This window comes from Macrobrachium rosenbergii, chromosome 3 (genome assembly GCF_040412425.1).
Source record: "Macrobrachium rosenbergii isolate ZJJX-2024 chromosome 3, ASM4041242v1, whole genome shotgun sequence".
Taxonomy (NCBI): domain Eukaryota; kingdom Metazoa; phylum Arthropoda; class Malacostraca; order Decapoda; family Palaemonidae; genus Macrobrachium; species Macrobrachium rosenbergii.
In genome coordinates this window covers 29,748,695-29,773,898 of record NC_089743.1, presented here as the reverse complement: position 1 = coordinate 29,773,898, position 25,204 = coordinate 29,748,695, and the positions used below count along the sequence as shown (strand labels likewise).

The window sequence follows — 25,204 nt, the reverse complement described above, 5'->3', positions numbered from 1 at the left end:
TCAGTTAAAACAAGATTTTCAGCATTCTCTGGTGCTGGAAGAGAATTTTGGTTTCTTGCCTACTCAAATGCTCTATTTTTTTAGACTTGGTGCTGCACCTTCATGCATACCTTCAACTGTGTGCGAATTATTTGTTGGAGAGTCTCTTAGGTATAGCTTTCTCTATTTTTAATTTCTTGCAATGTTTTCAGTTTTTCTATCCGTGTCATATCCGGTCCATTAATATGGTCGTTCACTTCACCCACAATATCAGTCTTTCACTTTCATTTTTGCTCTACACTGTGAGCTTGAACAGCAGTGTATACACTCATGGTACTACTTACTACTTCATTGATTGATTCCTTCTTTTTCATGTATACATAGCCTTCGAAAGCTATTTTGGTTCTGCCTTTATTTAACTTGATGAACTCCATAGGTGCTTTTAAGTGTAGATATTTTTTTTTCCTAAATATAAGTGAAAATACCAGCAATACAGCAGGTTGATGTGTACTAATACTGTAAATTTCTCTCCAAACTAAACAAGTAAAGATAACTTGGAGTTTAGGACATGGTTTCTTTTACAAAGTTGTTGTTACATCTTAATGACCGTTTCCCCAGATTGTTTAACTGTTTGAAAACAATGAAAGCAAATACAGTATAGTGTATTTTACAAGTAACATCAACAAAGTGGATTTTTCTCTGGGGTGATTTTTTCCTTGGAGGATTTTTTCCTAGGGGGATATTTTTCTTTGAGGGATTTTTCCTTTGGGGGAATTTTTCTTAAAATCGAGAAACTGGACATTATAGACAGTCCATGTGGATCACCCAAGCATTATTCTTTAGTTTATTTTTAATGGTGATAGCACGTAATGCCACGATGTTAGGTAACAGTAAGAGTAAGTAATTATCCAGATAATTAATTTTATCATAAAAATTTTAATTTTTTCTCAGTGAAGCATGTTGATAATGCAGTGGCTTCAAAAACTTACTTAATTTTCTTTTATACAGGAATCACAAAGTACTGCATGAGCCTACTCGCCATGTTACCCGCTTCATAGGTTTGGCGAAGGTGGGAAATCCAGAGAAACAGAAGTGGTTGTATGCCTTCAATATTACCCCAATGGTTCATTGTGATCAGAGTGAATTAAACAAGCAGCCTCCTGATGTAACTGAATGTCCATATTCAGAGGGCAATGTTACCCAACAGAAAAGTCAGGTAGCTATAGTTATTTTTATTGATTTTTGTGTAGTTTTGTAATTTTGTTTTTTTTTATATTTGGTTGTATGTAGTATTGTAACTATGTTTATTGAGTTTTTATTGCAGGGTTATCTTCAGGTAGTGTAGTTGAATATGGTTGTACTGTAATATTGTTGAATATTATTTTTACAGGTTAGTGGAAAAAGCAGTGGAGCCCAGTTCTTTTATGACATGGATGCCAAATATGATGATGATGGAAGGGGAAAGAAAAGGAAAGGAGATGGTGACATGGGGGGTGAGAGAAAGAGGATACCTCCTAAACCAACTGGTTCGTAATTGTTTTGTGTGTTTTTTGTTTTTGAAAGCTATTGCAGTTGCATATTTGATACCTTTATCTGGACCAATTCTGAAGAAAAAAGAGTAGTAAAAATGGACAACGAATAATTGGACGTAACGTGTAAGAAACAACGTTTGTATCAAATATGTTGTTTCTTTTTATATCCAGATACTTCAGTTTGAAGTGATATTTGTACCAAAACAAATGTTATTTTTGATATCCATGTACCCCACCAGTATGAACCTGTTGTCCATGTGGTATATTCACTGTGTCGTTACTGAGGTAGGTCTGCCAGACACTCACTCAACTGTAACAACCCTCAGGTTTTACCAGGCAAAATGGGCAAGATTTTTATATTTGCTGTAGCAAGGAAGTGCCTGTTTATTCCCCATCCTTTCTTTTGCTAGAAAATTTTTTTATTGGCTTCCAGGAATGACTGATATCTTTGTATGCATCAAAGACTAAAGAACAGCACTGCATTATGGATGGTTATCATATTAGCAACTCGGAACTGATGGTTCTTTCAAGTCATTTTGAGTGAGGAACTGTTTGAAACACATTCTCCACTATCTCTTGAAAGCATCATGTGAGCCTCTGAAGGGGTCTTCCCTTCATTTTAAATTCTTTCCTGTGCCTTTTGAATATTCTAAACTTATTCGCAAATTACATGGATAAGTTGGTTATCATATCATGCCCCTTTCATAAGAAGTGGAAATCATTTAGCCTTAACTTATCCTATAACTTCACATACTCAAATTTTTTAAGCTTCATCTGCCTTCTCTCATTTAGATGCAGCATGAGCCAGCTGTAACAGTCACTAATTTGCCTATTCCCAATCCTGCAAAAGTATATCTTTGGCACCAACTCCACTAAACCTCACCACTTTGGTTCTATTTCCAATTACCGTATTTGATGGCTTATAAGATGCATGTCTGCATAGGACGCACCCCAATTTCAGCAGGACATTGAGGGAAAAAAAATAAGGTTTCCTAGCCTATGCTCATATGAATTTGGTAAGTAAAAACTGTAGTATTAGGTTATCATATGCATATTGTTTCTTACCAACAGAATCAACAAAAACATTAATAAAGAAGTTATTTACCATATTTATATTTATCAAAATATGTATTATACAATCAGCCATTTACTACGATCGAATGTTTTGTGTGCTGCTGAAAGCTACCTCATAGGTTTACCAATAGATTGCAACACATTCATTTGTAAACGTTGTTTCTTACCGGCAGAATCAATAAAAACATTAATAAAGATGTTACCTACGGTAATATATGTTATATATATCCATTATATATTATAAAAGTATGCAATCAAGGGGTAAAATCCAATAAATAAAAATGTTTCCCATGTAACGGCTCGAGTCTCGTGAGCAACTGAACAAAGCCATGTTATTATTCTTAATAGAGAATGCTGGCACGAGTTACGAAGTATCAACTCAACGAAGCCTTGTTATTATGCCTAAAGAGAATGGTAGCAGGAATTGTCAACCACCAATTGATTGAAGCCATGTTGTTATGCGTAAAGAGAATGTTAGCAGGAATTGCCAACTACCAACTGAACAAAGCCTTGTTATCCGTAAAGCTCTTGAGATAATCACCAATAGGTGGCAGCACACGTACTGTAAGTCTGTAAATGTGGAATGCGGCGATCTGCTGTAGACGATGATAATGATATTAACACATTTTAATGAAAATATCAATAACAACGACGTAGATATTGATTATAATACTAGCAGTAGTAATTGCGGTGATGGTAAGTGTGATAATGATAAATAATTATAATAAATTTTGTTTTTTAATAGGTTATTAGGATAACACCGAATGTTAGGCTAGGCTACAACATCTATGTGACGTTTCATGTATAATTTCGGCCAAAATTCTTAAATTTTGAGCCTACAGTATGTACATAGGATGCAGGGGAATTTTTTAGGCCATTTTTTTTTTTAAAAAGTGCGTCTTATACGCCGTCAAATATGGTAACTATTATCCCATCTCCAGAAGCTCATTTAGCCTTAGAGAACTTATTAATGGGGCTCTTCTTAAATTGAAGAATAACACATCTTTTCTCACTAAAGTTAAAGTTTGTGAAGTTTGTGAACAAGTCATTGCTGCATTCTGAAGACGATTTAGAATGAAGGTAATCTATGAGTTGACAAAGTTAATAACATGGCAAAGTCGCAATCTACTCTATCCTTTTATGTTAAATTTTCATTCATGAATATATTGATAAGTTTGCTCTTGGTTTTATGGAAGATACTGATAGGTATTCTGATAACTTTATTCGTGGCTTCTTTCATGTCTCACATTCTCACCCCTCATTACCATCCAACTCATTGTTTTTATACACTGTGTACTGGTGCTATTTACAAAGTTTCTCAAGTGGGTATCGGGCCTCAACTTCTGCATTTTTAAAAAACTTTTTTGTGCGTGTGTGTGGTGGGGTGGTCAATCATAATTCTCAAATGGGTATCAGGCCTTAACTTCTGCATTTTTAAGAAGCTTTTTTGTGTGTGTGTGTGTGTGTGGTGGGGTGGTCAGTCATAAAAGAGCAGGTTGATATTGTTATCAGTTTAAGTATAGTACTTCTTGCATGATAGTTTCATCTGATTATATAATTGGTAATTGAATTGGCTTTCTGCTTTAATAGATACATTATGTAAGGCCAAATGAATATTTTCGAAACATTTTTCTTTCATTCAGAGTGTTCTCTTACACTAAGACCCTGCTTCCTTGTCATGAGGTGAGCATAGGTGTCTCTTCTGATGTGGAGCTTCATGCTAGTGTAGGTAGGTGAGATGCATAGTGATCCAACATCCCACCTAGGGGATTCTCAAAATAATAGACCACTGTGTTGTGGGTTCAACATTTTTGTATTTTTGACAGGAGTGCATATAGCTACCACTTTCAGCCAACAAATAAGAATGTTTAAAGCCATGGTTTGTTTGTACAAAGCATTAACTGTTTTGAAAGAATTTTATATGGGCATATATTTTCAGGTGTTTTTTGTAATAACTTTACTAGGCACTGGATGTTGCATTTTCAGTCTTAATGGTAATAGCAGCTTAATAAAATAATAGATTGGGTATAGTATTATTCTACAGGCAAACTTCACATCATTACAGTTCTTATGTTCTTGAATATGACTATTTAGTGTATGAAATTTTTTGCATTCTGTTTCCATGTTTTTAACATTAATTTGTTTTTTAGGTTATGTGGATTGATTCATGTGATTAGATAATTATGTAAAAATTAAGGAAGAAAGTTTTGATTTTTTTCTAATTGCAGGTCCATGCTGGTTTTGTTTAGCAAGTCCCGAAGTTGAAAAGCATCTGGTTGTGAGTGTTGGTAATCACTCTTACGTTGCATTGGCCAAAGGGGGTCTTGTCTCCCAGCACCTTTTGATTCTTCCCATTGCGCACTTTCAGAGTACATCAGATCTTGATGATGATTGTAGAGAAGGTAATTTAAGTTTTATGGTCTATTGAAGAGGTTTTTAATTGTTATATTTTCAGTGAGGAACTACAGTTTTGTTTTGTTTCCATCTTGGTGTACATTTATATTTTTGTGATAAAGGATGACTATTAAGTCAGTATATTTGATGTGAACAAAAGTGACTTTTCAAGTAATAAAACAATATCATTTGTGCATTTATCATCTGTCTGTCCCTAAGGGATAATCATTTGGTTCATTAAACAGCTTACTCTGTAAAAAATCAATGACTACCTCTCCTCCATGGGAGAATTCCTGGTACCATTCACTGGAATACCATGATAATAAGCATGATAATCTGTTCTTTGTCAGAGACTGAACCTGATCAGTTATAATTTGGGGCAATATTGGGAAACTCCTTATTGAACAATCTCCTGTATTGTAAAGTTGACAACCACACAACTCATGATTTTAATGATAGGTGGGGAGGCAGGTACCGGTTGGAGACCTGTCTCTCATCACAGACCCATTATTTTAAGGTGGCATATTCATGCATTGTGCATGAATCCCAAGCGTGTTGTTCCACATGTATAAGAAAAAATATAATATGGCTCTGCTGGTTTGTTGTTTGTGTTTTTATTCCCTACTAGGGTCCTTCTCAACATTATGCTATTGCATGAGGGAAGCCCAGATATTCTTTCGAGGGGTCCCTCTCATGTAAAAGCAATGTCAGTGCTCCTGGATCTGCCAGGTGTAGGAGGGAAAAGCTCAGTGGTATAGTCCATTTCCTACCCAACATTGGGGAATCTATCACAATACTGTATATGACTTGATCTCCATTGGAGAAGTCATATTGGGGCATCTTGAATTACAGAATCTTGGCATATTGGCCTGGACATGGAATCTGCTTGGAAAAAGAGGTCAATACTCTCTGCCAGAGTTCTGCTGGGAAGCTGTACTCTCCTCCCTCTGTGCTCCTTCTGAAACTTCAGACCCAAGAAGCTAGTCTAAACCAAACCATTCCATCATGGTTCACTGCCAGGAGCATGTTGCTTATTTTGCACATGTCTGACAGCTACCTAAACTCAACTTAATACCAGCAGGGCTGTTTATGGCAGGTGGTATGTGCCATCCCTCTGACAAACAGTGGATTATGCAGTTTGCTGTGGGGAAAGCAACCTATGAGTTTAGCTTATTAGCAGCTCTGTAGTCAGGAAAGAGAAAAAACCATGGTAGAATGCATATTGTACAGCCAACCTCTTAAATCCAGGAACCTTGGGACCAGGCCACTGCCGGACCACAGAAAATCCCGGAATATAGAATACACCCGTAAAAAATAAAGACGCTATGTAAACATAGTCTTGCAAGCAAATTCCATATACAAATGGCCTAGTTGCTGACTTAGCCTACTACTTGGTTAAGTTCTGACATCACTTTTTATCATATTATTACTCATATATTTTCACTTTATAACCTCATACTGTATAATTTTCTTTAAAATAGTGTATTTTATATAATACGTTTTGCCTGCATTTCTGAGTTAGCCTAACCGTAAGTCAACTGCTTAACTTTTCTCAGAATCTGCCAAATATTATCGGTGACTTCCATGTCCTGAATTTACTATCTTCGGAATTATCGCTATTAGTTTCTTTGTCGTTTATTTTGATTGCAGAGGGTAATGAAATGACAAAAATAAAGAACGAATTCGGCGATCACTCTGTGCATTTGACACTTTGCCGTCAAAAAGTAAACAAAGCACGCTGCCATCTATTGAGAAAAATGAACACTAAACATTGACTAATAGGAGGATGCTTGTGCTTCCTACTTCTATCATCATCTGATCTCTTGGGTGGCATAAACAAACGAATTCCTTACTCTTAGAGTGCTTAAGGACTTCACTTCTTTTATATATACAACTATATGAGAGAAATGAGATCCTTCAAGCACTCTAAGAGTAAGGAATTTGTTCGTTGCCGAATGTCTCATTGTTTTGATTAAAAGTTTTGACTTGTAAAACCTTCCCAAGTGGAGTCTTTGAAAAATATATTTATGCATTTAAATTTAATATTGAAAACATTTGACTTCACACATTTTTGTTACTAACAGTTATTTTCATAAAAACAAGAGAGATATGGCATCATTTTGGCTGTCGGGAGTTGTAAACAATATGTGGTGCCGTCCTCATGGCCGCTCAACGAACTAATGGCAGCTGATTCAAAATTGAGCCAAACCACGGGAGTTCCTGAACCACATGAAAGGGATTTTAGTGATTATATAATTATGGATGTCATGCCTTGAAATCATGATTAAAGTAGAGTTACCATTACCAAGTTTGACTAGTTGAATTTATTAATAGTAGGTACCTACTATGTAGATGAAAAATTAAGTAAGGTAAATAATTTTATGGAGGTAAACTGAAGATAATTCAAATCATTGTTAGGAACAGTGAAAAAGTCTGATAAAGAGAGTCCTAGTGAAGCAGCCCAAGTTAATTCAGATTTTCAGTAAACATGTGAGTGTAGTAGATCTGTTGAGGTGATTTGAGTGATTACAGACCTGTGTATGGTTTATTAAATCTGAATACTCATTTTGACTGCATGAAATTAAGTCAATAAGAACTGCTTTATTTATTTTCTAGGAATAAACTCTTCAGATAAGTTCCCCTTCAAATCAGCCATTTTTAGAGTTATATTAGCTACATGGGCTCATTTAAATAATTGTATTGTTCTGCATCTTGTTTCTCTAGTGGGGTTTTGTATTTTATGATAATAGTTATATGAAAACAGTGCTGTAATAATAATAATAATTAAGATGATTCTCTCTCTTTCAGAAATTGAAAAATTCAAGTCGGCTCTTAAACGCATGTTCAAAAAACATGGAAATGCTGTGGTTTTCTTTGAAAGGAATTACCGGTCACATCATCTCCAAGTGCAAGTAATTCCTGTACCCATGAACACTGTTGATTGCATTGTGGAAATTTTTATGGTAAATATATTCTCTTCAAAAAATGTTCATTAAGGATGAATTTTTCTATTTTAAATGATCTTGGTACTTCAACACATGAAGACTATTTGTCACTGTAAGACTGTGTTTCTTAGTAATCTGGTTTCTTCAAGGTATTCCCTAACCTTAGGTATGACGTGTACAATTTTTTTTTTTCACTTGGCTATTTTAAATAAGAACAGAAGTCAAGTGGGCCTCCTTAATAGTTCATTTTGAAATGTTGTAGGCAGTAGGAATTAGCTTGTATGCATTTTGAAAATAAATTAATATTGGCACCTCAACTTAACAGACAGGTAGGGGTCTTCCCCTTCCAATAAGCAACAGAATCTGTTAAGTAATGAAGAAGGGCATATAGCCTGCACAATAAGGTACTGTACATTGGAGCAGTTTGCTTAGTCAGTAGTGTACAGCCATTCGGTATAAAGTAATTAATTGCCTATCCTAACTGGTATGTTGTTATTTTCATTCAGTTTAGAATAATGGTTTGTTTTTTATTCTATTTTAGATAAACATCTGCTAAATGAATTGCTTCTAAAAATATAAATTACAGCACTGTAAAGTTTTGCCTAACACCTACAGCTGACTGTGAGAGAGAGAGAGAGAGAGAGAGAGAGAGAGAGAGAGAGAGAGAGAGAGAGAGAGAGAGAGAGAGAGAGAGAGAGAGAAACACAGTAAATGAGAAGTGTTTCCTAATTTATATCAGACACAAAGATGTTTATGGTCTTTTTTTATATGGTATATTTAGCATTATACATATCTTTTAAGCATACCTGGTAAGTAGTATATGTGGAGTTTATCTTGAACATGATACATATGTGTATGTGCATGCACACATTCACAGAGGGAGGAGTTGGTCACAGTTAGGGAAAAGTGTTTCCTAGCTTCCTAGCTGTGAAACGGAGACAAACATTTTTATGGTTTCGTCTTAAATATGAATTTTGTATTTTACATATTTTGTAAGCATACAGTACTTGCTAAGGAGTAAAACTAGTTCAGTCGGCTGCAGTAGGTGAAGAGTACATCTCAGCCTGATGCAGACGTTTATGTATACAGAAATTTGTACACCCACACTCACAGAGATGTCATAGTATACTGTATGTGTAGTGTTTTGTAATGTGATTTTCATGTTCATATAGAATGCACACATGCACAGAACAAAAAATAAATAAATCAATGTAGCATTACATTACAGTTATTCCATATTTATCCATAATAATACATGCAAAGGCCCTTCCGGTATTGGAAGTTTATGGATATGATAAAAAAACACTATAGATGTCAAATGAGAACCTTGCCCTCCCACTTCCCTCGCCTTGTCACTACACAGTATCATATACTGTATGTATGCTTGTAAACAGCAATCAGTAGGCTGTGTAGTACTGTTTGGATGTAAAACCATAAGTTCCTACCTTTTTTCCTTATCTTGTAACTTCAAAATACTTTATACTTGTCGTCAGCTACTGGAGATTAGGCTTTTGTAAGTCACTGTTGAAATGTGTGGTAAGTATGCAGTTCACTATATTTGCTGATTAACACAATTATATTAATTACATTTCATTAAGGCATATTAAATTTAATTACATACTATATATCCAGTTCATACTTTGAATCTGAGCAACATATAGAAACAAGATTGTATGTGCAGAGTTCCCAAGGTTTGAAAATCAGCCTGAGATTTGGAAAGAGATGCAAAGCTGCTGTTGTCCTTACCTTGAGAGAGAGAGAGAGAGTACAGTATGCATTTACAAATGAATGAACAGCAAACAAGATCTAAATGCAATACCTAATCATTTATCATGTCTTAGACTCATATTGACATGCAATACCTGTCATCCTCAAATGCATTCTAATTTAATGGTTATGATGGAATAATTTCTAATTTAACAGTTACAAGTGAATAATAAGTGGACAAGAAATAAGTGCAATACCTAGTTTTTTGTTTGTGTTGCATGGACTGGTAATATCTTCAAGTACTGTACTGTGAATTAAATTTACAGTGCACAAGTTTTGTTTGTTTGTCAATTGTATGTAAACTGCACTTCTGTAAGCAATCATATTGTCTCATTTTAAACCTCTTCTGTCTCTCTTGCATTGTACATGATTATTTTACTAAAAGTTAATGTTCCTTAGCAATTTACATAATTGTGTTTATTGGTAAACATATTATATTACCTATTAACCTAAGGTTTCAACCAGTGATGTATGATTGCTTAGGTTTATTTATAAGGTTCTCTTGATTAGTGAGGATTTGTACATTTCCGTATGTAACATTATGTTAATAGTATTAAAGAATAACTCAGAGAGAGAGAAAGAGAAGGGTGAGAAAATGTACAGTAATGTTTACTGTAGTTTACGTCGTGATGCATACATGTACATACTGTATACACACACTTATACATGGTGTACACACTTGCACATGGATGCAAACTGGAACACGGAGGGCAAAAAAAAAGTTCTGAAGAACATGGTTGGGCAGTTTATACTGATGCATTACTTCGCAGTCTGTTCGAGTTTTTCAGTTCATTTGTATTGCAACTTACAGAGAAGCAGCTCCTGAGAGAATGAAACTTCAGTGACATAGTCTTGACATATCTTTCTCAGCCACTTGAAAATGATAAGTAAAATGATGTTTAAGGCCAGTAACAGTAGCAAAAGCTCCCAAGCAGATGAAGGCCTGCCCAACCCTCCTAACTCAGATCTCCTGACCCTCTTATGCTGGAAGTGCTTACCCTGACACCTCCCCCAACACCCACCCACCCACCCACCCACCCACCCACCCACCCACCCACACACACACACACACACACACACACACACACACACACACACACACACACACACACACACACACACACACACACACACACACACACTTAAAAGCAATTTATGCCTAAATTTAATGATGTACAGTAAATACACTTTATAACAGTATACTTAGAACTTTGAGCACGAGACTAAACTACACGCACTTTACTTGCAAAACAAAAGACCCAAAAGTACTTTATTTCCGATCTGGATGATGCACCTGGTAGCAAAATTGAATAGAGGTCTGTTAACTCGCAGTGCCAGTGTATAGTGTCTGCATATAGGACACGTATGTATTTACTACTGAATTTGCATACAATGATTGTTTTTGTTACTAAGTTATTTAGATATACAATATATATTTCAGTCAGTTGGCCATGTCAGGGCCACAGGTATTAGGTTTGACAGAACCTACGTTAGGTAATGTAAATTTTGTTTATAAAATATGTTTTAGAAAGATAGATAAGATTAGATTGATATCCATAGTTTCTATAAAGTTGTTTTTTAGTTGATAGATATAACATTCCATGTAGAAATGTTAAAGGTGAAAATACATTTCTACAAAGTAATTGCAAAAGTGATATTGTCATTGCTGTTATTTAAAAGTGTATGCTCTAAGGAAGAATAGCAATTATCTAGTTAGTAAATATAATATCATGTAGTACAGATTCTGGGGTGTAGGACGACTTATCGCTGCCGGCTCAGCACCAGGACAACTCACCATTTGGCCAACCCAACACCAGGACAACTCAGTGACTTTTCCGTCTATTTTTTATAAACAAAATTTATTTATTAAAGGTCATATAAAACATAGCTTTTAGAACCGAATAAAAGTAATATTTATATAAGTAACTTACTAAGTCATTACATTGCTATTAGTTCCTACTTTTCTTGGCAGCTTGAATTTTAAAAATTTCGTGGTAGCGTATATTGTTTTGGGTAGGTAACAGACCCCTCCCACTTTTGGGGAAGAATCAGTACAACTGGCTCAGGTATTCAGTTTATTCCTGCCACTCGTCGACTTAACATCCTTCACTGGGCAGCTTTTGTTTTGATTTGTTTTCGCTGGTTGTTTGCGGACATCGCCGAATCTGGTGACGTACATTGTAGTTTTTGGTAGCGCTAATCAGCTTTTTCCTTAATTGTGACTGGATATGTCAGACTCAAGTGCTCATAGTATTAGGTATTGCAGCAAGGGCTGCAAGACAAGACTGACATCTGCTTAGTATGACACTCATACTATCTGCTCTTGTTGTAGAGGGCAAAATTGTTCTCGTGACATTAACTGTGATGAGTCTAAGAAGTGGGATCAGGGGAAATGGGAGGCTTTAAATTCTCATTTAGTGAGACTTCAAAGAGACAGAGAGAGAAAGGCGGCCGCTAAAGCCGAGGTTAGGTTGCAGCATTCTCCAGAGGTGTCTCCTTTCGATTGTTTTGAGAGCTTTTTCCCTTATTCCAAGTCCTCTATCTCTACCTGTAACTCCTTTACCTGGCTCCCTTCCTTCTGAGCCCAGTGCCTTTGCCAGCCTTGAATTCCAAGTAGATAAGTTTAGCGTTATGGTAGATACTGTAACCCAAATTGGTGTTTCTGTTAAGATCTTGATGAATCAGTTGAGTGCAAAAAGTGTTAGTGCAAGTGTCGTGTCAGTGGAGGAGGTGGCTACTCATCCCGCCAACGCTCCTAGACCTAGGTCCCTGTCAAACTCCCCTAAACCTGGGAAGAGGCAAACCAAACGTCCAGGGGAGGTCAGTGGGTTTTGCCCACGGGTAGTAGCCCCCCCTCAGTCGAGCCTGTTGCCGGTCCCAAGTATCGACAGACAGCACTGGAAAGGCATCTTACGGATCTCCTAAACTCAGTTCCTGTCAGAGTCCCCTAAACCCGGTAGCAGGCATACTGTTGGTCCATTGGAGTTTGCAGGGGCTTTTTGCCTCCGTAGAGTTACTCTTCAGTTGATCCTGCTGTCTGCAGTTCTCGATGGACAGCCATTGAAAAGGGTTACGAGTATATTTGCATGACATATCGGTGAGGGACCCGATTCCGACATGGGCGGGAAGCGCAGTCATACCGTTGTAAAAGTCAGTAGATCCCGAGCACAATCCTCTGCTTACGTATAAGTGTTCCAGAGGTCTAGAACAGATTTCTGAACCTTCTTGCAGCTTCTGGAACCAGGAAGACGTCCTTATGTCTCCCGAGTTGCTTGTACTGCAACTCTCGGTTAAGAAGAGTGCTGAGTGGCCAGTATTAGCCGAGCACCCAGTGGGGTTGCGTTTAGCGTTGGCCGAGCACCCAATAAGGGGAGACAGTATTATGGCTGATCTCATGCCTGGCATCAAGTGGCTAGTTGATGATACTATCGTACGTTTCAAACTTTCGATAGCAGTCGAACGCCCAGTGACATATGTTGATGCAGTGGATTACGAGCACCTAAGTGGAGGTGAGCGTGCCTTCCGAGCTGAGCACTCCAACCACCATTTGGCGCCCGATCGTCCTATGCAGGCGATCACTCGTCTGGTTCCCGGCTGATTGCTGGCTTCAAGCCGCCAGTGGGTGGTACTACAGTACGTTTTGAACTTTTGTTAGCACTTGAACGCCCAGTGACATACTTTGGTGCAGTGGATTACGAGTGCACAAGTGGAGGAGAGCTCACTGTCCGAGCCGAACGCTCAGACCATCGTTTGGCGCTGATCATCCTACATTGGTTCGCCCTGCTAAATGACCTCTTACCAGGAAGCGTTCTGTGCCAGATCAGACTTTAACTGAGTGTTCTCAGGACTTTGGTGATTCATTGGTTTTGGTGACTTCTGTCATGTCTCGCCGGACTCAGTTGCCACACTCACTGCCTCATTTGGCGCCACATCCTGACAAGCGTTTAACATCTCATACCACTACTGCTGATCATCCAACGCAGCCAGTTTCGACTAGTGTCAGCATTCCGGTGGTGCAAGACTCCTCTCTGGAACTGATTCATCATTGTCTCGATAACTTCTTGAGCCTTTTAAAGAAGCCTTTGACTACAGTGCAAGAACAAAAGGATTTAGCTTCTTCTTCGATCTCGTCCTTCAGCCAAGATAGGCTTTTCGTCAACGGAGTTGGATCATTTAGTGAAAGACTATTCAATCTTTGAAATATTCAACTTCCTTCATTGGATAGTAGGAGCTTTGACAAAGTAGACTGAAGATTGCACAGCTGTACTGGACAGTTTTACTGCAGACTGGCTAGGAATTTTATCCTGTGCGGACAAGGTGGTTCGTGATGGATCACAAGAATTGACTGCTCTCTCTGCCTTAGGCGGGCTGAAGAAGACAGAGCTGGGGTGTTCGTTTGTCACTAAAGGAGTCACTCCTTCTCAGAAGTCGTCTCTGCTCTTCGCCCCATTGGACTGAGATAGTCTATTTCCCAGGGCTACTTTGGAGCATGCACCTTCGAAACTTCAGAAGAAGACTACCCGACTTGCTAACGCAGTCTACTAAATGCCCAAAGCAGCCGATTTGGACACCTGCGGCACCTGTTAGTGTAAGGGTGGCCTCTCCTTTGCAACAGTGGCCTTTTTGTGGCGGCAGAGCAGGGTTTCAGTCTTGACCATGTACCAAGCCCTGTGCGGAGCGCACGGTCATAAAGTCATCTACCAGACCCTCTTCTAGCAAGTGAGGATCCAGTCCTCTGTGTGCCAGTGGGAGCAAGACTTCTCCATTTTTGGAGTGAAAGGGGAAGTCAAGAGTGCAGAGCCATTGGTGATGGAAGTTTTGAGAGGGTGGGGTACTCAATCCCATTCAACACAAAGCCCCCCATTGGCATCAGCACCCATCAACTTGACAACCTACTCTGTAGGCTCACAGAGTTTTTTTGGCCTTGTCAAAGGAGGTTGCCTCTCTGCTCGAAAAAGGGGTTACAGAACTTGTGAAAGACGTGAACTCGAAGGGGTTTTACAACCGCCTCTACGTCATACTGAAGACATCAGGACGGTGGAGACCTGTCCTGGACTTAAATGCTCTGAATTTTTTCGTAAAGGCCACAAAATTCAGGGTGGAAACCAATCAGTTAGTGCTGTCCTCCATTCATCAAGGGGATTGGATGGTTACGATAGACATGGAGGAAGCATACTTTCATGTTCCAGTCCACCCAGAATCCAGAAAGTACTTGAGATTCATGTTCCAGGCAGGATCTACCAGTTTTGAGCCCTCTGTTTTGGTCTTTCAACAACCCTACAGGTCTTCACCAGGGTTCTCACCCAAGCAGCAAAGTGTCTACATTTGATGGGCATCAATATATGCCTGTATTTCAATGACTGGCTCTTATGCTCCCCGTCAAGAAACTGTTGCACAGAGGACCTGCAGAAGACTCTCTCGCTTGTCCAGGATCTGGGCCCAAACAGCCCCACCAGAGAGCTCACTCCATTTTGGTTTTAGTATAGGACGTTTGTAGGATGTGTAGGACGTTTGTAGGATGCAAAATCTCAACAGGACCATCACTTCTACAAAATTAAACAATATTGAAAAACTATGATGTGATACATTGTGTATGTTATTCTAGTTGCAGTCTAAATATTTATCATATTTACTAATTTTTACCAATAAATTAATGCACTGTGTTCATATAGAAAGACGTACAGGATTAGCATTTTGTAAATATTAATCACGAAGGTTTGTAGTAAGAGTACAGTATTCATTTCTCCTTCTTATTGTTTAAACAATTTTTCGGGTATATTAATGTAGTTCTTTGTATAAAAGGACATAGATGAATCTCCTTTTGTAATAAAATTAATCTTAAAGATATGTATTAAGTGTTTCATTTATCTTTTTGCTTGTATAATTTTATTTGTTGGCTGACTACAATTTTCTCCATGGCCATTACAAAAAAAGTAAATGAATTATAGCTTTTTTGTTGTTGTTGTTGGTTGACATATACTGTAATTTATTCACTTGATATAATTTAAGTCGGCAAATAAAATTACTTATTACTACAAAATATTTAACAGCGATAGACCTTGTATTCTATAGACCTTGGCGCACACTATGACAGCCAACACCAGTATGAAGCTATGAATTCTTTCTAAGAATTGTTTGAGACAATCTAAATACCTTCGACGAAAGCTTTTGACAATTTGACAAGCAAACCATTGTTCTGAAACTCATAAGTGCTGACTTCGCTTCTGGTGAGCAGTTAATTGAAGATGTATGTGAAGGCAAATGATAGAATTTTGCAGATTGTTACTTCTTTTTCACAACAATCTCCCACTGAATATTTGAGAGGAATTGCATACAATTTTCAATAAATTTTGTAAATTAAAATTTTAAGTCATGTATTCAAAATTGATCCTTAATAAATTACTTATATTTGGTTTTAAAAAGCTGTTTTAAAATGACCATTAATAAGTTAATTTTATTTGTCCTGGCATTAAGTTGGCCGGTGGTGAGTTGTCCTGGCGTTGAGTTATTCTGGTGCTGGGTTGGCAGTTTATGCTTTGGATGAGTAGCATTTTCCTTAATATGAGTCATAGTTCTGTAAGTGCTTTATTGTTTTGTTTCTCTAAAGTTTCATATGACTTGCATTTGCTACGAAATGAAAAATCATAACTTTTTTCTGTCTAATTGAGAAAATTTCTTTGTCAGAATAGTGCTGCAAGTTTTGATTTAGAACTGGATGAAATTCCCAAGTTGTCTGACATCTCTCAAGTGGCTCCACCTGGCACACCCTTCTTTTATACTGAACTACCAACAGGGGAAAAGCTATATCACAGAGTGAAGAAAAATTTTCCACTTCAGTTTGGAAGGTAGGTATCAGTAAAAATTCTGAAATGTATTATTGTTATCCTTGTAGAAAATATAGATAAAGTTGTTGAAATATTGATTGATCTGGGAAAATATGTTGAGATCCCAGAGGTAAGATGAATTGAGCATGTTTTGACAAAGGTAAGCAACAGTTTGTCAGAAAATTAGAAAATATGTAAGTAGTTTACTTAGACTCCTGAATAAGTCCTGAGTCACAATGGTGGTTCGTATAGGGAGACTCCTGAATAAGTCCTGAGTCACTTTGGTGTGTTCTTATCGGGCCTACCCTAAGGATTGTTTTTAAGATGAGAGTTGTGAATATGGAACAAGATAAAAAGTCATAAGAGACCACATCAGTAAATGAAAATTACAAGGCAGAAAGCAATGAAGTTGTTGACTAAAGGATTCTGCAAAGAATTGATAGTAATAATCCTGCTCACCTATGGAGCTCACTTGTAAGGAAGACCAAAAAAATCACGGAGAAAGGAAATGAATAAAAACCTGGATGATTTTGGTATTCGGGCAGAAAGTGCTTATGACAGAATAGAGTGGGGGAAAACTCCTGTCATATCTGAGAGCCTAAAGAGAAATTGATGTCAAGTGATAATTTTGAAAATATAGTATTAATAAGTTTCAACTTTTTGCAAAAACTTCAGGACTGAAGAAGTCATGAGCTCAAGAAATCAGAAGCAGGTTCAGTCCTAATTATAGCATGGGATTTGTTCTTGGTTCTTATGGAAAACTTATTTACTCACTTTACCTGTTGGCCATCAGCTCTAATTATGACTCATTGTAACTTGCAACAGAGCTCTTTGCCTCATCATTGCATCATCTCAGTTCCGTCATTGCATGGATTTTCAGTATTTAGTGCATGTAAACTGTATGTTGTGAATTAGTGCTATTCTGTGTGTTTGTGCATTAGTGCTTTTTTTTGTTTGATTGTGCAAACCCATAACTCATCTCAGCCTCCCAGTACTAAGCCTCAGAGAAAATGTCCTGGGGTTGGTGGTTATCCTTGCTTTCGTTTTCTGGTTTCCTTTGAGAGTGATCCACATTCTTATTGCAGCATATGCAGATCTAATGTTTGTAATATTACTAATTCCTGTTCTGAATGTCATTCCTCGCCTCCTGAGCAGTGGAGGATTTTTGCCAAGAAGAAGCAGCTTGGGGAAGTTGGAGGCGCCATCTGGGAAGGGATTTTCTCTTCCTTCGATGGCTGCTTCTCAGACTCCTTCTTGTTCCTCTTCCTTGCTTCTTCTTCCTTGGAAGATTTTACTCCTTCCCATTCTTCCATAGCTTTGTCTTTGGAAGTTTCAGGAGAGGGGTCATGAGACATCATCTCATTTGTGGCCCCCGCTCTCTCTCGCTGGGGTGGGGTGGGGCGACGTTTTCCCCCACGCAATGGAGGAGGCAGCGCTATTTTGTTCTACTGTTTCACGATCAGAGGCTCAGAAGATGGCTGACATTTGGGCTTCTCCAGGCCTACCAGGAGTACCAACCTTAGATGACCTTATATCCCACTTCCTGTCATGTTGCAACCCGTGTTGACCCCGATGATGGTTTCCAGCCCTGCTGCTCTCCCCTTGTGGTGCCCTGAGCTTCAGCTCCTGTGTTGCAACCTCGGTCATCGGTGTACTCTGCCCAGCACGTTCAGTTGCCGTCAACAGTAACAACTCCAGCTCATGTCTCAAGCTCGTGCGCCATGGCAGTTCCCAATTCAGCAGCTCTCCTCACTCTGCTACTTAGGTCTATGGTCCCTGTCTCTTCTCAAATGTCAACAGTGTACTCATCTCAGAATTTTGGGCCTCCTCCTGCAGTAGCGACTTCTACCCCCACTCCGTCTTTTGATGCTCTAGTTCAAGCAGTGGTCGACAGAGTTGACATTGTTATCTGAGAGAAGTAAAACGTGTTATGAAGAAGAAGCGGCGCAGGTCCCTATCTCCGCCTTCTCCATGATTGTCTTCTTCTTCGTCTTCGTCATTGTCTTCTTCTCCTGTCTGGTCCTCCCCCGTTAGACATTGGAGGATTAGAAACTTCGTTGCTGCTCCTCGCCTAAGAAGACCTAGGACTATCTCGATCTCTTCTTCTCCGTCATCACCTGACCACATATGTGGGTCTCCTGCTTCTGCTCACAGCTGTGTTTCTGATGTGGCTGTGTCTCATCCAGCTGCTTCTCGTCCCTTGTTAGATTTCTCCAAGTGGGGGTCTGCCAAAGGGAAATTTACAGCAGTGTTGTCTTCCCCGATCACCTGGTTCGTATTTGTAGGAAGGAAGATAAAGCCCCTGTTAAGAAATCCTGTGTGGAGAAGTCTTCTGAAGATCAGCTGTTATCTTCTGGGTCCCCCAGTTCCAGATGGACATGAGGGGTTCAACAAGTAAGCGTACGTGTATTCAGCGATGGCCGTTGTGTTCTCGTCTGGATTCCCTGACAAGAGATCTCTTTAGCTTGCACGTCCAAGCTGATAGACTCGGTTGTTCCAGAAGTCCTTTCCGTTCACACTCTACCAGGATGGCCCCCGATCGTCGCTTCAGGTCCAACGGCAGGGTTCTTTTGTATGTCTGTGAAACCAGCACATTCGTACAGATAGTCCAAATCTTTCGGTTGTTCAACCTCGCTCATTGTCTCGATGCCTCTCATGTTCACTATCTATAGGAGAAATCGGGATCATAGTTCAAGTTCGCTCGACCACGGACGTAACGTCATTGATGCACGGCTGTATATTGACATATTTCTTTCTCACGGAGGTAGAAATTCAGTCTCTTGCTCTTGTGAACGAGACGATCCTCAGGGTAGATTACCTGTATCATCATCAGGCATCCAAGCTCCCAAGATGGTTTTAGGACCTGAGAGGGCGTACGCCCCAGTTTTAAATAAGGATATCCCTCATTCGTCTCACCCAATAGATAGAGTAAATCCCCATGGCCAGGAAATAGATGTCGAGAACCAAGAATTTATTTCAACATATGCTGAGGTTATTGAACTCATTTGTGACTACAATAATCTTTCTCATGAAGCAGTGACAACTTTGGATTTCCCTTCTGGTATAGAAGCTTTACTTGGTCCTAAGAAGGATTTAAAGACTTCAGTAGAGTTACCGTGCTTGAATCACGCTGATTCTGTCTTAAACCATGTGAATTCTCTTGTATCCGGGTGTGATAATTCACTTCGGCCTAGTAGATAATTTAAATTTCTACCCCCTCTGCTTCCTCGACATAGACGGTTTTATACAACCCCTAATATGGCACTACACCAAAGACAAATCAACCCAGATCTGGTCCGTGTAGGCCTTGGATAGTCCCTAGATCAGATTAGGTTGGAAGGCCCTTCTGTCCCTCATCAGGAGGCAGCTACCTTTGAGTCGACTACCTTTTCTGCTTTTGAGACTGGATCTTGGTTAGGCTTTATGGTCTGCAGTGATGGCAAAAATATCTTCCTGTGCATTTTAGTCAGGTGGTAAAGCTATTTCTTACCTGACCCATTTAAATGCTAATATTTGGGTTAATCTGTTGTTGAAAAGAAGAGATACAGCCTTCTCCAAGGTTTCAAGATATATCAGCACAGATTTTTTGCTGCCATTGAGCAATGGGGATATTTTGAACTCCCGTTTTCTCTTCCTTACAGAGTAACTGGACATAGCAGTCGATAGATGTTGTGCGGACGATAGTGAGCAGTCGATAGATGTTGTGCGGACGATAGCGACTGGCCAGTTCATCAAGCAGCATCAAGTCTGCTGGGCCTTCTCGCCCTAGTTCATTGAGACCTAGGCCTCAGTCTTCTCCTAAGAAGACCGCTAATGCAGCATTTACTAGCAGAGCTAGTCAACCTGCACAACCTGTCTCAACTTTAAGAATCCAGTTTACTGCTTCACTCAGGTTGTTGACTCAGATGCTTGGATGACAGACACTGCTACACAACTGGGACAATTAAGAGGACCTCACATTTATTTTGTCAGTCTTTTAAGACGAGTTTTACTTAGGTGCAAAATTTAAATCTCGTGTCACCCTCATAGTGCCTCACTGGTCTAAGTAGGGTTGGTTCCTAGACCTTATTGCCTTCTTGGTTGGCATTTACTAGTGTCTGTCCTGGTTTAAGAAAGTTTTGCAACAGCCCCACTTCCAGAGGTTTTATCAGAACTTTCATATGTAGGATATGTGGTATTGAGATTAAGTGAAATCTCACTGGCAGGACTTTGGAAGCTTGCAAGTTTGACAGGACTTCAGATACTCATCTGTCTTCTCTTTGAGAAGATTAACATAGCCCCTTCCTTCCTACATTACTGTTTTGGCTAAATAAAAATTATGGGTTTGTGGTGAAAGAAATTTAAACTTTTAGTTAAAACAAAATTATTGTAATACAAACTCAATACTATTGCCATAAGACCCACTCCCAGCACCACAGTTCTGTCACAGCTGTTTCAAAGAGCACAACAAGTGAGCTTGATTTTGTTTCTGAGATGGGAGACATACCTGAACTCCACCTTTTGGCACCTACCAGTGAGCAGCCAAACTTCTTATTGAAGGGTTAGTAGGGTGTGGGGCTTCACACAAGTGCTCATAAAGGCCAGTAAAAGTAATGTATTTTACAAAAAATTTTATTTTTTATAAAACCTGTTAAAATGACTGACCAAAAAGTTCAGGTGACTTATATGGCAATATCTTGATATATTTTTATGCAAGAGACTAAGGAAATATCATTACGTATTTAGATGTTCATGAAAGTAGAATACAGTATTTTCAAAACATTTTAGAGCATGTTTATTTTCTTTGAGACATAGAGAATTAAACAATGTTTGTATTTTAGTATTTTATAGTTGTATGAGTTTTTATGCACTTTTAATAACCTACTAACATGTAAACATTTTCCAAGATAGTAAAGTAAGCTAATAATTCACAATACTGTAGTAGTAGTGATTGGTCCATAGATTCCAAAATTAAATTTTACAGAGAAGTTTTGGCTAGTGCTTCCGTATTGAATGTGCCTGAGAGAGTGGACTGGAGAGAATGCAAGATGTCCAAGGATGAAGAAACTGAACAGCGCAACAAAATGAGATCTCTGTTTCAGCCATACGACTTTACACTTGAAGATGATGATGATGATGATGATTAACTTCCTTGATGAAATATGTGATATTTGTTCCATGAACATGTATAAATTTTTGTCAACAGGATTGCAAGATTTCTGTGCACTTTTTGTATGGCTGATGTGTGATGTGTATGGTACATTGTACGATGTGTCCATTTTTTATATTTTCCAAAGTTGCCTTGTTTAAATTTGGTTAGTTCCCTAACAAATTATTCATGTAAAGAAAAACTTAAAATTTTGTAACTGTCAAGGTTTTTTTTTTTAGACCAGATAATTGTCTTGCATTCAGTATTTACCATTCTTTTGTAAATTATTTTATTCTGTAAGCTTTTTATCATATCTTCCATATGATTGATAGCATGAAAGTGTATTTCCTTTTTGCAGGAAATTTTTTTCCTCTTCACTCTTTCAGCTGGATCTGATTAAGATTTTTAAAGGTAATAATTTGCAATCTTCATTCAGTACATTATAATTATAAGTAGGTATTGATGTTAGAAATTTCATAAGATAAAATTCTTTTCTGTAGAATTTTAGTTGTATGTCATGAAGTTGTCATTTTTTATGTTTATTACAGATCCATATTTCCCTCCACATTGAAAAGCAGGCATATTGTGTGGTTGTTATACAGTATTGAACAGTGGTTTAACTCCCATTCTGTCTCTCAGTAACATTGTTCTCTAAGCATGAAAAACAGGCATACTAGCAAATTTCAGCAGTGTATGGCCCTGCTCCTATTTTAGTCTGGACAGTTTGATTTTCTTGCAACTGTTAAGTTGGTTTATTAGTTAGCTGCATTTACATCTGCACTTGTTATTTTAAAATGTTCATTTTAAAAATCTCCCATAAAATTTCACAAGTCATAAATTTCATAAGAATAAATAAATATCCCTGTATGAGCTATAGTAATTTGAAAAATTATAACAATTATTCTTGTTGTTGTAGGTTTTTCCTGCTAGAGTGAGTGAAGTTATTGAACATGCAGTAATGTAACATTTTTTAGATTTTTAATACATTATTATTTTTACTGTATTATAGGGAATGCAAAAATTGCAAAACAGTGGCAGAACCTTGGAAATAGAAAAACTCTCCAAATCATCCATGCAGTGGGAGAGAGATATTAAATGATAGTTTTCAAATGAGATTAGACTGGAAAGCATTTTAGAAATTAAACAAAATATTACTGTATTTAAGAAAAAATTACTAGTGTGTTTAGACTACCAAAAGTTTTACACGTTGCTTTGAAAATAACTTTTAGTGCCAGTTTCAATATTATTGAAAGAATTCATTGCATATAGAGTTAACAACAAAGTTTTTACCTAATTGGAGGATTATCATTTGAAAATAAATTTTATTTGTTGTGTCTTTTATAAACATGGAACATGTTATAATACTGTATTAAAGTATGATTACTATAAGTAACATTTGAAGCTGCAGATTGTTGAAACTGCATCTGTAATTTTGTACTACACTATCATTGGTTGTAGTATCTGTTTATATTTTTTATTGGTGAAGCAGAATATAGAGTAAAGATTAGATAGGAAAGGAGAAACAATCTTGTACATATAGATGGAACTACTTTTAAAATTCTCTCTCTATTCCTCATCAAATATCCAATCAGTTAAAGATACAGTACTGTATTGTGAACAGCAGCAGATTATCAGAGTTAACAGTTAAGTTATATTTATCTGTTTAAGTTAATCTGGGAAACGATTCAGTGGGTATTTGGGGTATAATTCCTCACAAAGGATTGGTAAGGCTTTCTGAAATTAGAGTTTGGTATTTTTCAAGAAGTATTTTTGTAAATTTTAAGAAATTGTCCTGCATTATTCTTTGGAATGATGTAATACCGTAGTTATTTGGTGATAAATGTTATTTATTTTACATGCATTTGCTTTATGTAAATTCTTAGCATATTTATATATAGTTATGGATCAGAGATGTGTTGTTGGTTCATGTAAATGGTAAATCCAGCAAGGCAATGGAACCAAGTGTATCAGAATTCATTTATGTACATGTATCAAATTTAGCCAAAATACAGGTGGTAGTATGTGGAACTCTGATTTTTGTTAGCTTTTATATAGACATAAATTGTTTATTTATGCTTGTTTTATGTCAAGCAACCTGGAATAGCTAGTGCACCCCAAATCAGTGTTGTAGTTATGAAAAAGTAATTAATTAATTATGTAAAGATCACAAAACCACCTTTTGAATTGGATGAGCTAGCAGTAGTAAAGGATTCTGAGGAATGCCAACTCCTAAAACATTCAAAATATGAAAGGTATGGGAAATTTTTTAATTGAATCCCTAGTTCGCAATCCCTCAGTATCATTTAGAAGTCACAATCTAGTATATGAGGTATTTCATGTCCAAGATGCTCTGACCTAAAAGACACACCCCAATTTTGACCAGCAATTTTGAAAACACAAAAATAAGGCGGTAATATGTAGAGTTGATGGCTTTGTTTTGGTTGGTATGCTGCGCACATTCGACCGTCTCTGTGCATTGAAGTAGCATGACTTTGGCTGCTGCAGCATATAATTATTGTACTTCTTTCAGTTCATTTATTTTAAAACACAGTAGTTTTTCCAGTGCCATGGAATTTAATATTAAATAATTTTTTCTGAAGTTGCCATAGGAATGAACTGAAAAACTTTTAACAGATTTTGAAAATCCTTATACAGTGTAAACTACCCATATGTGTTGCATAAGAAATTTCATTGGCCAGCAAGTCTTTGAGTGCAGTACTTTGGTGCAGTACTTTGATAATATTGAATGTAGGTTCATGCAGCATTTTTGTTTGTTTTCATACAAAGAACAAGACAACATTGTAAGAGTTACTAGAAATGTGGTATAACATTTTAAAGTAGAGTTGCGTAAACATGACATCTTAACCCTTAAGGGACGGCATAATTTATCAATGTGCAGCATCCCAGACCGGGGAAACTTTGAGGTAGGCAAAATAAAAAAAAAAATCACATCAGTGGAAAGAGAATGACACGTACATTTACACGGTATAAATAAAAAAATTCTAAAATATTTTCCTTATCTTCCACTATTTACAACCGCTCATGGGGCCTCATTTACAAGACAATCGTAAATTTTACCAACTTATATGTATTTTCTAATAAATAAATTTATTGTATTTTGTAGAATTATTATTACTGCTCACACAATATCAAAACAGATAAGAAATAAAATCAGTAACAAATTTTTTGCATGTTTGTTGAAAAATATTCATGTAAATTTATGAGAAGGAAGATTCAGTAACTTTTTTTTTTTACTTTTACATGCTTTTTCTAATATTTCTTTGCAATTTTCTTTGTAAAATTACATTTACAACCAACATACTATCGTAAAAGACAAAAACAAAAAACAACAGCAACCCCTTCGTATATTTACAAGCAAATTTACAAAAAGACTCGTGAGAGAGAGATGCAGTACTTTCCACCTTCAAGTCAGAAGCATTACTGATGGCTGAAAAGATGGTCTGTGGCAACTGTCCCCCCATTTTTTTATTATTTATTTATTTAACTACTTCATTTTTTATGTACTCTTTTTCCCCTCTTCTTTTCCCAGCCCGAGAAGAA

At 37.5% G+C, this 25,204-nt stretch overlaps 1 protein-coding gene across 6 annotated transcripts in view; it reads left to right on the top strand.

Annotated features, from left to right (window-relative positions):
• LOC136853880 (CWF19-like protein 1) overlaps positions 1-24,762 on the top strand; it is a 96,211-nt gene extending 71,449 nt beyond the window's left edge. For 2 of the 6 annotated variants that reach the window (XM_067129816.1, XM_067129813.1), the window contains exons 6-11: positions 988-1,195; positions 1,370-1,505; positions 4,814-4,987; positions 7,788-7,942; positions 16,376-16,536; positions 22,653-24,526. In XM_067129816.1, the coding sequence (XP_066985917.1) occupies positions 988-1,195; positions 1,370-1,505; positions 4,814-4,987; positions 7,788-7,942; positions 16,376-16,536; positions 22,653-22,695 (877 nt within the window). In that variant the 3' untranslated portion in view covers positions 22,696-24,526. Of the gene's footprint in view, positions 1-987; positions 1,196-1,369; positions 1,506-4,813; positions 4,988-7,787; positions 7,943-16,375; positions 16,537-21,478 lie in introns of all 6 variants that reach the window. The other 4 variants (XM_067129809.1, XM_067129820.1, XR_010857586.1 and 1 more) reach the window with 3 other exon arrangements.
• The last annotated feature ends 442 nt before the right edge of the window (positions 24,763-25,204 follow it).